The 12,555-nt window shown below is 39.3% G+C and overlaps 1 protein-coding gene across 1 annotated transcript in view; it reads right to left on the reverse strand.

The window, feature by feature from the left end:
* The window catches only part of fstl4 (follistatin-like 4), a 232,858-nt gene that overhangs the window by 127,751 nt on the left and 92,552 nt on the right, over nt 1-12,555 (reverse strand). The window contains exon 4 of the mRNA XM_028596403.1: nt 11,133-11,375. Within this exon, the coding sequence (XP_028452204.1) occupies nt 11,133-11,375 (243 nt within the window). The remainder of the gene's footprint in view (nt 1-11,132; nt 11,376-12,555) is intronic.

Consider the following 12,555-nt stretch of genomic DNA (forward strand, 5'->3'; position numbering starts at 1 on the left):
GGTCATCTCTGACTCCGGCAGTAGCCATGGTGTCTAGAATAGTCTGCAAGCTACTGTAAGCTAACGTTACCCTGTGTCTTTAGCTGCATGCTGCAAGCCTGTAAGCTGTGCTGTGTCTGTTGTTGTTTTTCTTCGGACGTGCGCAAATAGGTGTGGGTGGATTTAAAAAAAAAAAATCAACGATCCTGCTTCTGATTTCAATAGTCGAAATCGAAAGATCATTCTGATCAAAAATTGGAATTGTGACACCACTAGCTGCAACTATAATTTATCATCAATTCATTTGGTAATTATATTTACGATCAGACAATTAATTGTTCTCTCTATAAAAGTCAAACAATATTAAATAATGTCCTTCAGTAGTTTTCAAGGTAATGTCTTCAAATTCCTTGCTTTATCCGGTTCAACAAAATTAGGATATATATATTTTTTAGGACCTTCTCTCTTTTAGAACAGCTGAAAATAGACAGCAAATGGGGGAGAACCCAGGTGAGCTAGAGACCGCCCCACCTTAGGATATTTCATCTTATTATTTATAAAATAGCAAATCCTTGCATTTAAGAAGCTGAAACCAGAGAATGTTTGACTTTTTTGCCTGAAAATTACTTTGAAAATTACTACTGAAGGATTAGCTCTATAAACAACAATGTTTATAATATTTTACGGAATAACAAGGCAAAAAGGTTGGGAATGGGCTTCATTGATGGATGACCAGATGGATGGAAGAGTAGTTCAGTGCCCTGTCTTAACTGAATCACAGCTCACTGTGACCCTGGCGAGACTCGTAACTAATTACTGTCTGGTGGATGGCAACACATCACCCATCTGATCTGGGAGTCAACAGCATCACAACCAAGTGCTACCACTTGTCCCTAATGAAGTGGCTATAGCCAGATACATTAAAGAGCCCCTGGTGAGCGCCTTGCATGACCGAATTTAAACAGATGTCTGTTTAGTCTGCCTTCGCTGGAGCTTCCTACTCATCAGGAAGATGAAAGTGATACATCAACTGTGTTAGTTCTTTTTAAAAGGTTTCAAAAGGAATGGTGTTGCAATCAAAGCCAGGGTCAGAAGTGAAGCATCGATGCTTGTCATGCTAATCTCACGATTTAGCAGAGTGATTTACTCACAATACCAGAAATTTAGTTGCCAATACCAATAGCCGTGAAATTCCATGATTCTCAATATCCATTTCAATACAACTGTAAAAACAAAAACAAAACGAATCCCACGTACTCCATTATAATGTGCATTTCATTATAAGGATAACAAGAATAACACGGAGGGATTTGAGGGGGGGAGAGTGATTTACATGTAATCTGGACAGAACGTTAGTCTTTTGGACCCACAGCCCACTGCTTCAAAGCCTGGCATCACCACACAGCTAGCATACTGTAATGTCTTTATGAGTTCACGTGGAACTCCATAACAGCAAATATGTTGTGTGTTTGTGTCTGCCGTGGTTTTTTTCACTTAGAACTGGGCTGTTTAAAGTTAACTTAACTGATGTTATGCTGGTCAGAGGTCTGTTGGAACAAGCGCAAATGTTAGCTAATGTCAGCTATAGTAGCTAATGTTAGGCTATATGCGAAAAACAACAGTAGAGAGAAACAGACTTACTTGAGGTTTGGGAGTTCCAGGTGAAGTCGTGAAAGCTGTTGCTATAGATTAACGTTAAAGCCAGAGGCTTACTCCAGTCCACCTGTCAGTTTGCACCGTGCACAGAAATGATGCGCTATTCGCTGTTTTTCCTTGCTGGTTGGCGTTCTTCTTCTTCAGCATCTAGCAACAGACTAGACTAGACTAACACTTGTAGGTGGACAGTATATGCTGCCCCATTATTGCATGCATGTTTAAGTTTTAAATGTCAATGGGTGGCACTATCTCTCTATTAAAAAGGTATTTCTATGGCATCAAATGTTTTTGTGTGAGGGGGTGTCATTTTTTACACAGTGGAAAAAACAGATGACATCCTCAAGGAAAACCATTTTTATGACTTTTGGCAATTACAATCTAAATGGGTTATTAGGTTTGAGTGCAGCTGGCACATCAGTCTTTTTTATTGATGATGTGTCCCTTCTGAAGTCAATTGGGGGTCAAATAACTTTAAAGCTGTTTATCAATTTGCCAATCTTGAGAAGACATGGTGACTTCACTAGTGTGTGTTAGACATTTATAGTTTCTGTGCTGAATCTTTAGCAGAGTCTTTGTAAAGTGGATAGCTTAAAGGTCCCATTTAGTAAAAGATTTCCATGTCTTTTTTTGATTATGAAGCAGGTCCAGGTGCTGTATAGATACTGTGAAAATATCAATATGCTCAATCCACAGAGAAATGCACACAGCCCCTATTCAAATATGGTGCCTTTAAACTAACCTTAAGGACTTCTGTACAGTTGTGATGTCACAACGATACTATACATAGGTAGAAAGTGCCACTACAGTGCTGTTCCAGTCTTTGCCTGGCTGCAATGATGGTACAGAGACGCAGAAAGCACAGATGTGAAAGACCCGGAGACACTGACCAATCAGAGCAGACAGGGCTTTTTCGAGAGGGGGGCCTAAAGACACATACTGGTATATTCAGACAGACAGTATGGGAAAGAGAATGTCTGCGGTCGAAAAGTCAAACAAATTATCTCCTAAGTCCTTTACTAACGGTAAACGTCATGAGGTCGTATTCTGCATTATGTATGTTGTATGTATATTATGTCTGTTCATGTGAAGCACTCACTGCATGGCATTTCGTCATTATAAAGCACTGAGCTGTAGGCTGTTTCTTGCATAGGTGTTTTGCGAATAAATCATTATTGGTTGCTCAAACTCACCCTCCTGTCCACTCATATTTCTCCACATGAATCCCGATTAGGATGATTGTATGAAAATGTTGCATGTATGCAAGATAAGCAGAATGTGTAAGGCCTACGATCCTACTGTGCATATTCTTTGTTATAAGGGTTAGATGGTTGCGGTTGGGTAAAAGAAATACATTATTAATGAGGACAATATTCTCTAAAATGTAAATATTGCGCAAATATCTGCGCATTTACACACGAGGATAGCAGACAACAGCGTATCTTCTTTGATTATTTCAGAAGCTAAACGTTTTCTCTGTGAAATTTATAACTACAGGTTTTAGTTTTGCTGTTTAACTATTCCAAGATAGGCCTATTAGCTACAGGGACATTACTGTGCGTATAGAAACATTTAGTTACTGAAAGCAGCCTCTCTCTTATTAAAGTAAATCTTTAAAGAAAACACTGATACATCACTACAATACAGCATTTAAAAAGCAATAGCCTACAGAGACTGTAGAGAGGGAGTGAAAGTAATTAATTTGGGTGGATGATTTATGCGCAATTGATTTTAATGCTGTCAGAGCCGATCAGCGCATTCTCACATAATATTACTACTTTCACACATGGTCAAAATAATGTGGTCATATCTGTAATTACTTTTAACAAAACATAGCCTATATTGAAATAAGCCATGAGAGGCGAACAGGTGAACTTGTTTCAGACGCTGCTGTGGGCAAAAAAACCAAAACAATATTTGGTGCGCTGTATAACTTTGGATTCAGCGATCCAGTCATTTACAGTTCTGTAAATGCATGCTCACTATGATGTTACACGTCGGGGACGAGAGTAAAGTTTTCGCATTAGCCGGTTTATTTAACCAATCAAACAGTGCCATAAAGTAGTCTACATTATTATTATTATTATTATTATTATTATTAGATGGGTGGCTATGTCTCACAGAAAATAAAACGTGCAGGATTACGGCTGCTGGCACCTTAATATTCTGAATATGAATGGCAAAATGGTGATGTGTCGCTTTACATTTTGCTGCTGCAAGGACTGGCGGGATGGCATTATCTCCTTTCCTTTTGTAAAGGATGGTCCAGTGTATCCTATGCTAAAGGAGGTAACAAAGGAAGCATTGAAGCACCTTTCCTTATCACTTAGACAATTTGAACGGCTCTTATCATGGCAGCCACTTAACTACTTCCGGGTCATTTCACCCCGTTAGAAACCTTCCTAAGCAAAATGTAATATTCAACCGTTTTTTAAACATAAAAGCATGTAAACATGTTCTAGTAGAAACCCAATATACAAGTATGCTATTTTAGAGAAAAGTGTCGCAATGAAAACAGAATTCAACTTCTTGAAAAGGAGCAATAACAAAAAGCGGTTTATCCTGTTTTGGTTCCTAATACTTCACTAGTGTGTAATACTTAACTATTACTTGAATATGGAATTTTATAAGTGTTTCTTCTTCTTCCATTGTTATTCTAATGTTGTTCAACTATATGCACTCATTCTCAAGTCAATATAGATTAAAGTACTAGCTAAACGGATTATGTGTATATACAAAGAAGCCAGTGACAGGGCAGAACAGAACAAAGAGCCCCATCCAGAGGATTAGAATCATCCTTTTCACCATATATGCAATTACTCTCCTGTCTGTCACAAACCAGAAATCCATTTCCAAACACTTAGGGCCTTTCCCAATTCCTAATTTTGAACCTCCTCTACAGTGTTGGGAAAGTTCACTTTCTACATGAACTATATCAAAGTTCAGTTCACAAATTTTAAAATTAACTAGTTCAGTTCATAGTTCATACTTCAACATTTTGAACTAAGTTCACAGTTCCAAAAATGAACTAGTTCATAGTTCTTTTTTTCCATATGTTGCTGCGAGGTATCATTTTTCAAAATTATTGCCACAGCCCATATACAACCACAGACAGCAATTATTTTATCAGTTTTAACACTGAAACTATGCATCAGATTTCATCTTCATATCCAATCAGTTCAACGTGCCGTTTCTGGTTTGCTGTGGATGAAGTGCGGATTTTCTTTTTGAAGACCGGCGGGCAAAGTTTGCACAAAAATGTAAGATTTTTCGCATCCTCACCGACCTTGTCATAAAACTTGTTTAAATGATCATACAAAGCCTCCTTGCTGCTGTCGCCTCCATGCTGCTTTTTGTTTTCATGACACATGCGGCGGTGCGACACTGGTGGCTGGTGTTGCCAGATTAGGTGTTTTTTCCGTTACATATTAAGGCCTGTTTACGGTGTGTTTTAGCCGGGTTTTCGCCTGGAAGGCTCTATAGAAATCTGGCACCCTATTGAACGAAGTTAAACTGAGAGAGCGAGCTGATCACAGACACCAGAATGAATGAGTTCACAGTAACGTTCATCAGGCAGTAATACAATACGTTCAGTTCACGTTCGCCCAAAATATGAATGAGTTCATGAACGTGTTCAGGCACAACACTGCTCCTCGGCTCCTCGCTCTTCCAGCTTGTGACCCAGAAATCGATGTCAGTGCTCCATCATGAAAGACGTCCCAATTCCTAAAATGCATCTTGAGGAGAGGTTTGAGGAGCAAGAGGCTTGCCGGAGAAGCAATAATCGAGGATAAACTGATGTATCCTCTGTGGAAGTCTATTCACCCGTGGCATACAAACAAAGATTTGTTTGTAAGTAGGTTGTTAGGAGAAACGCTTGAGAAAAAGCAGCATAATTGCATTATTATTATGACTTTTTATTATTTCAGAAGCTCAAGGTTTAGTTTCCTATGTCAAGTTTATAACTACAGTTGGTTTTGCTCCTTACATTGCTTACATTTGCTGCAGTGTCATTACTGCACGCATGGAAACGTTTACAATTACTGAAAGCAGCCTCTCTATACATGATTTAAAAAACAACATGCAGGGACTGGTGAGGAAGTGGAATGACCATGCAGGCCTCTAAGTCAGAAAAATAATAATGAATTCAGGTGGGAGGAAGGTTGATGATTTTAAGCATACACACGGATTCAAAGAGCCGAATTACGCATCACTAATAGATAGATAGTGTTTGTGTGTGTATATATATATATATATATATATATATATATATATATATATATATGTGTGTGTGTGTGTGTGTGTTAAATACAAAAAATAATAATGTATGACATCCGTACATTCTTGTCACATTATGCCACAGAACATGGCTACACAATGGACAGCTAAGGCAGCTGTGCCGCAGGTCATATTTAATTGATGTTGCTTTAAAATGAAGGCACCGAAGCAAAGATGTCTTATTTAGTTAAATGCCTGTTGCCTCGACTCCTCCGCTCGAATCTCCTGTAGGCGGGACTTAGACACAAGCCGGGGAGATGAGGAATCAGGGATGCACCAATTGGGAATTGGGAAAGGCCTTTAAAGTACACCAGTGCTACCAGTTCAGAAGCAGGTATATGCATACCCACAGATAGTTGAGCGGTAAATTCCTTTGCTTCTGCGACTATGTTTACCTCAACAGGTCAACAGTTGTTTGAACCATTAAACCTTCTTCCTTGTTTCTCCCTCTTATAGAAATAGTTTTTTTTATTTTTAAAAGGTCCAATGGCATGAAAATGTCACTTTATGAGTTTTTTTTTAACATTAATATGCGTTCCTCCAGCCTGCCTATGGTCCCCCAGTGGCTAGAAATGGCGATAGGTGTAAACCAAGCCCTGGGTATCCTGATCTGCCTTTGAGAAAATGAAAGCTCAGATGGGCTGATCTGGAATCTTGCTCCTTATGAGGTCATAAGGAGCAAGATTACTTCCCCTTTCTCTACTTTGCCCGCCCATTTCGGGAAAGAAACTTCAGATACAGTATTAGAGGACCACTAAGGTCTATATAAAAGCATCCAAAGAGAACCATGTCATGGGACCTTTAAAGTAATAATAATTAAAAAAAATTGAATAAAAAACATACAAATTAAGCAGAGCTGCCCTCTCTCTTTTAAAAAAAGTAAATTTTGAAGAATGGTATTGTGCAGCCTTAAGGCAGCAACAACAAGATGTCCTAAGTCAGATGTCCTAAGTGAGCTGGTGGTGGAACAGTGACAGAGAAGGGTGATTGTGATTATGTGTCAACCCATTTAAAGCTTTATGAATAAACAAAACCTTAAATCAACTCTGTAAGTGGGAGCCAGTGAAGGGGGGTCAGCACAAAACAGATTCCTCTTTCTTTTGCCAAAGTGAAGAGACTTTGGACTTTCTGGGCTAGCACACAGTGAATCACAATAATCCAGATAAGATGAGACGAAAGCCTGCATAAGTACATGCCGAATTTCAGACTGTGACTTTGACCATGGCCCTAAGCTGACGGAAATTGGTTTTAACAGCAGAGCTTTTAGGTTTATCACATTTGAAAGCAAAATTCCCCCCAAAAAAACATTTGCCACGTGGCTTAATGCATCACTGTGGGGACCAAAGTGATCCATTTACGTCCGTCAGGATCTTGTTCTCAGTCTAAGTAAAATAAAATATTTTTGCCATCTAGCATTTCATAAGTTCTACGCTAGCTAAAATAGGCCCTGAAATATATAATAAAAAATAAAATAAAAAACAGAAGAAAGAATCAATGTGTTCAAAAAGAGGGGGGAAATGTAGTTTCATCTGCTCTTTACTCAATTTGCTCCATAGAAACACCACACTGCAAGGGAACAATAATACACCAGTAATACCAGTTTGCCGATACAATATGGTTGTGTTATGCCAGCGCAATGACTGCAGTGTTTCCCACACATAGACTATTATGTGGCAGTGCGCCTCACTATCAACACCGGCCGGCACACATTACGTTTCGTTATTATAATTTTTTTTAAATGATATTTAAAATACATTCTTCTGCATTTCCTTTCCCTGCTCTCCTCCATCTCTCTGTCACTTGTGGCTTGCTCACATACACAAACACACACAGATCCTCCCACTGTGCGGTGTTGGGTTCTTTTTTAAGCCCCCAACGTCACCTTCCAGGCAGCACAGCAATGATTATGTTTAAGGTTACGGTGAGGGTTAGCTGCCTGTAAGGCAACGTTGGAAGCTTAAAACACCATTGATCCCACCGTGAACACAGCGTCTGTCTCAATAAAGGAGAGAAGACGGCTGGCAAAATTCACAAGTTCACGAAAGGTTGGTATCTATCTCGTGAACACCTTTACACAATCACACATTCACAATCACCGACCCGACTCTTAGCAAGTTCACTAGTCGCAAGTTTGCGGTAAAATGCAGTTGGGTTGTCGAGGTCAAAACGCTATAAGTAGCAGCTGTGACTCAAATAAACGTATTATAAATAATGTTATGTCATTTTTTACTCTTCCACTGAATATTTGACACGGGGCGACACCCACCCACCGCCACAAGTTGCTTCCTAATCTGTGGGAAACACTGGACTGTGCCAGACACATTTTCTAATCTTTTTATGTTGACTTATTTGATAATTATTCACCTAAATACTAGAGCCCCTGCTAAGTGAAATGACAGCACAAATTCCATTCATAGGGCAATGAGGATAAGGCATCACGTTTGCTCATTCTGCAGCGACCAATATCAATGTTTGGATGAGTAAGGCAAGCTTTAACCAGGATCTGTTGTTATCTTCAAGAGTTGTAAGTCAGACAAACAGATGAAGTCAGGCAAGCAAAGTGGAACAAGGCCACCTGCAGACCAGAGACAACTTAACCACTACGCCACCTTTCTAATTCCTCAAAACAAAATAGTGTATAATAACATGCTTTCCTATGATGTCTTTGTACCTCAGGAATAGTTATTTCCCAATTTTACACACACACATACACATATACACATATACACACACACACACACACACACACACACACACACACACACACACACACACTTCCTGTGACATCTGACTGATTTCCAACATTTTCTATCTGCTGCTTGTTTGCATTCAGACATCTCGAGTTTAAGCCTAATGTGCTGACTGAACATCCCTAATGTGGATTAACTATGTATGGTGGTGTCTGCCAGGAATCCTTACCTCTCTAACATGATATGACTAAAAGTGCTGCGATGTTTGTGTGTGTGAGCGCGTGTTTTTGCACTGTGTTGACATGAAACCATGCACTCTAAATAACTATAGCCTTATTTACTATTTTAACATCCACACTGTGAGGGATTATGAAAGATGCTTAATACTAGTCTGACCTGGAAAACTAAATTTAGAAAGGAGGAGATGCCAACAGGTATACTGTACATATGCATGCAGTAATTGAAAGTGACTTGATTAGATGTTTGTGTGTGTGTGAATAAAACTAGTAAAAGCCTTACCCTGACCGGTTACCTTTAAATCAAAGTCATGATAAAGGGACTGGACCGTTTGTTGGATAAGAATGTTGACTGTTCATGCTGAGAGTGCACTTTTGCTAATGAGTGATAGCCAAGGATGGAAGATTTGAATAAAGCTTAGCGCAAATTCTTTCAGGAAGATGTCAAATAACCCAATCACTACTCTTTCTTCTTAAATCAAATCAGCTGTTTAGAGGCGCTACTTTTTAGTTAAACCAATCAGACTTGGCCATGAAATTCAAGGACCAATCACAGCATTACAACTCTGCTTTAAATATGTTCTCTCCCTATGCAGTCAGCTGTCGTTTCAGGCAAAGCGCTCAACCCTCCACCTCCCCTGCCGCCTCCGGTCATCATTTTTCTTCCGGCTGACTGCTCCCTTTGCCTCCTTCGGTCTGGTCTCTGGACTTCTTCTCCGCTGCCACCAGTGTCTAGACTCCATCGGGGGGCTATGTCCTATTCTCTACCCCTTTAAAATATTATTAATACAATGGAGCCTAATCTCCAAAAGACTCTGTACATTTTATTATGCAGTTGAACAATACATCTTTTTTGTATATCTGCAAACAAAGTCTCTCCTGATTGAAATGATTTACCATAGAGAACTAGTGATCCACAGTAACCCAGTGGTAATTTGTGAGTGCCAGGATATTAATGTAGTTAAGGTAGTAGAGGGCAGGAGTGTCTCAAAAGTTAGGTGTGTACGTGAACATACTATATGAATGTATATGTACACATGAATGTACATGTATACATGTAAGTGTGTTTGCATTAGCACTGTATACAAATATGGTTTAGGACACAGAATACTGTATGTAAATTCGGGATTAAATATCAGCATGAAAGTCCTGTTAATGACGTCTGTACACACTGATCTAACATTGTTTACCTTCTCAATGAAAACACACCATTAAAATTCCACAATTAGATTGACCATTAAATCAACTTTAAGGCTGCCACTATAAAGGATTTAGATGCTCAGTGTTTGTGATTAGGACCAACTGCCAAGTAAGTATGCTGACTTTAATTGTAAGGAGCGTGATTGCAGTAGCAGAGCACACAGAGGAGGTGAATATAGCACATGATAAAAATGCATACTGTCTGAGTGCCAATGTCAGTGCTTAGCTAAGGTTTCCCAGACAAACTTGACCCTGAGCCACAGCCTTCAGTGCCAAAATAAAAATTACTTAATTCTTTAATATCGACTGAATTGGTGGCTGACAGACACAGCATGATTTCCACAGTGATTGATACTTGTGAGAAGAGCTTGACAGATGGCAACATGTTACAAAACAATAGCTTTGTTAGTTTGTCTGTACAACTCTATTCCTGTTTCAACATCAAACTCTAGTCAAAGTCCCACTGCAGCCTTTAAATGTATGCCTCACAGGTATCAGAACATCATTTGAGGGTGCTCACAGAAAGCATCAAAAGTGTATAACCTATACCTATAACCTATACCACACTCAGTGATGCAGTCAGACATCAAAGACAACGGCCCCTGCACAGCATCGCTGTGTTCCTGTATTACAGCAGCAGTTGCCCTGCAAAAAAGAAGATCTTAACAACCTAAATGAGCTCCTAATATCGTTTAATTTATTTTTTAGAAGAGAAACTGCTCCAGAGGCGTGTAATGCTTTCACTAGATATCAGTCCATCTCACATTTTATGTAATTAAATAAATACGTATGTTTTTAATCATTCGAAATAAAGATTTAATTTATTCATCTCAAATTCAAACATTATCTTAAATTACATGCAGCATTTCTTCCATGAAAAAGCTGGAGTTATTTCTTATATTATTATAGATATTGGTATCAAATAAATAGGGAAATGTGAATTAATTTCTAAGATTTTTTTCAACTAATTGGATTAAAACTTTCAGTTAACTTTTTAAACATGCTGTTGCTAGTGTGTTTACATATTTTGAACAAACTCACAGTGTGTAGCGGCCCACTGCAGTGTCAGTGTATCAGTGTAACAGTCAAGCTGTACCTTTGAAGAAGCAGTCCTTGCTGTGCACCACATAGATCCGTCTTCTCTCCAGACAGGCGGTGCGGTAAACCTCGCAGTGGTTCTCGTAGAAACTGCCGTCTGAGCCACAAACTGGCACAAAGGAGGGCCGGCATTTTTCCTGGCAAACACACTCAGCACGGCCGGTTTCTTCCATCAGCACACACTGTCGACCACGTCCACAGTAAGTCCTACGACAGGGACCTCCGTCTGGATCAGAAAGGGCTGGAAGAGTGAGAGAGAAAAGGGTTTATTTAGGAATGAAGCAAGTCAGTTCATAGAATCTTATGAGAAAAAAAAAAAACATTTTATATCCACAATGTTTTACTTGTCTTTATTACTCCCTGATACTTACTTACTTAAAACTTAATTAGGACCTTGACAGGAAGAATGAAATGCTGAAGATCAATATCATCCCACTACGATAGCATCAAGGGGCAATTCGAAATGTTCTAATGATGTTATGTCATCATTAAAAAAAACAACTGTGATCCAGTAAGGAGGACCACATCTTTCTGTAGAAGCACTTAAATAATATATCTGACAATAAATCCACTGCAAGTACAAAAATCCTATTTTCAGATAAATATCTCCTGGTTTATGGAAAACCAAACAGGGATTCCATCATTCTGAACACATTCTGCATTAGATATGCATGTAAACAAAAGAAAACATATACATTACAAGAATTATTGTTAGTAAAAGTATACACCAGAAATTGTAAAAAGCGTAAACTCAAGCCAAACACCTCCAGTCCTGATCGCAGTTATTAGACTGTGCTAACAATATATAATATAATACATGTGTATAAAAACACAAAATGATATGCATACCTGAGTGTGTAGGTGCACTCAAAATGCAAGTAGAGCTCACACCTTCGGCCTTACTTACTAGACACACACACACACACACACACACACACACACACACACACACACACACACACACACACACACACACACACACACACACACACACACACACACACACTTTGTAACAACCACTGTGCTTGTGCCAGCTCCTGCCCTACACATGCACAAATGCACACGCCAGCATCCCATCATCACCACTCACTGCCTGGGACACTTCACTTCTTCCCCGATTTAATCTAATTACACTTAAAGCGAGCCAAAAAGCTGCTGATCAAGCCAGACGCTCTACCTCGGATTGATCTTTCCTGACTCCATGAGCCTGGCCCGGGACCCCCCCCTCTCTTGTTGTGACCCGACGGTCGGATTCATGGTTCCCATGCGCCTTGAGGTTATCGGAGTAAAAACTACATGCTCAAACAGGTGCAAGCAAGGCATCTGGTGCCTCTTAAACCAAGCTGGCAAATGTCAATGGTAATACATTAGAAATAAACATTAAGTTGAAAACCTTCCCCAAGTTTACACATTATTCACAT

The sequence above is a fragment of the Perca flavescens genome, chromosome 13, assembly GCF_004354835.1.
Source record: "Perca flavescens isolate YP-PL-M2 chromosome 13, PFLA_1.0, whole genome shotgun sequence".
Lineage (NCBI taxonomy): Eukaryota > Metazoa > Chordata > Actinopteri > Perciformes > Percidae > Perca > Perca flavescens.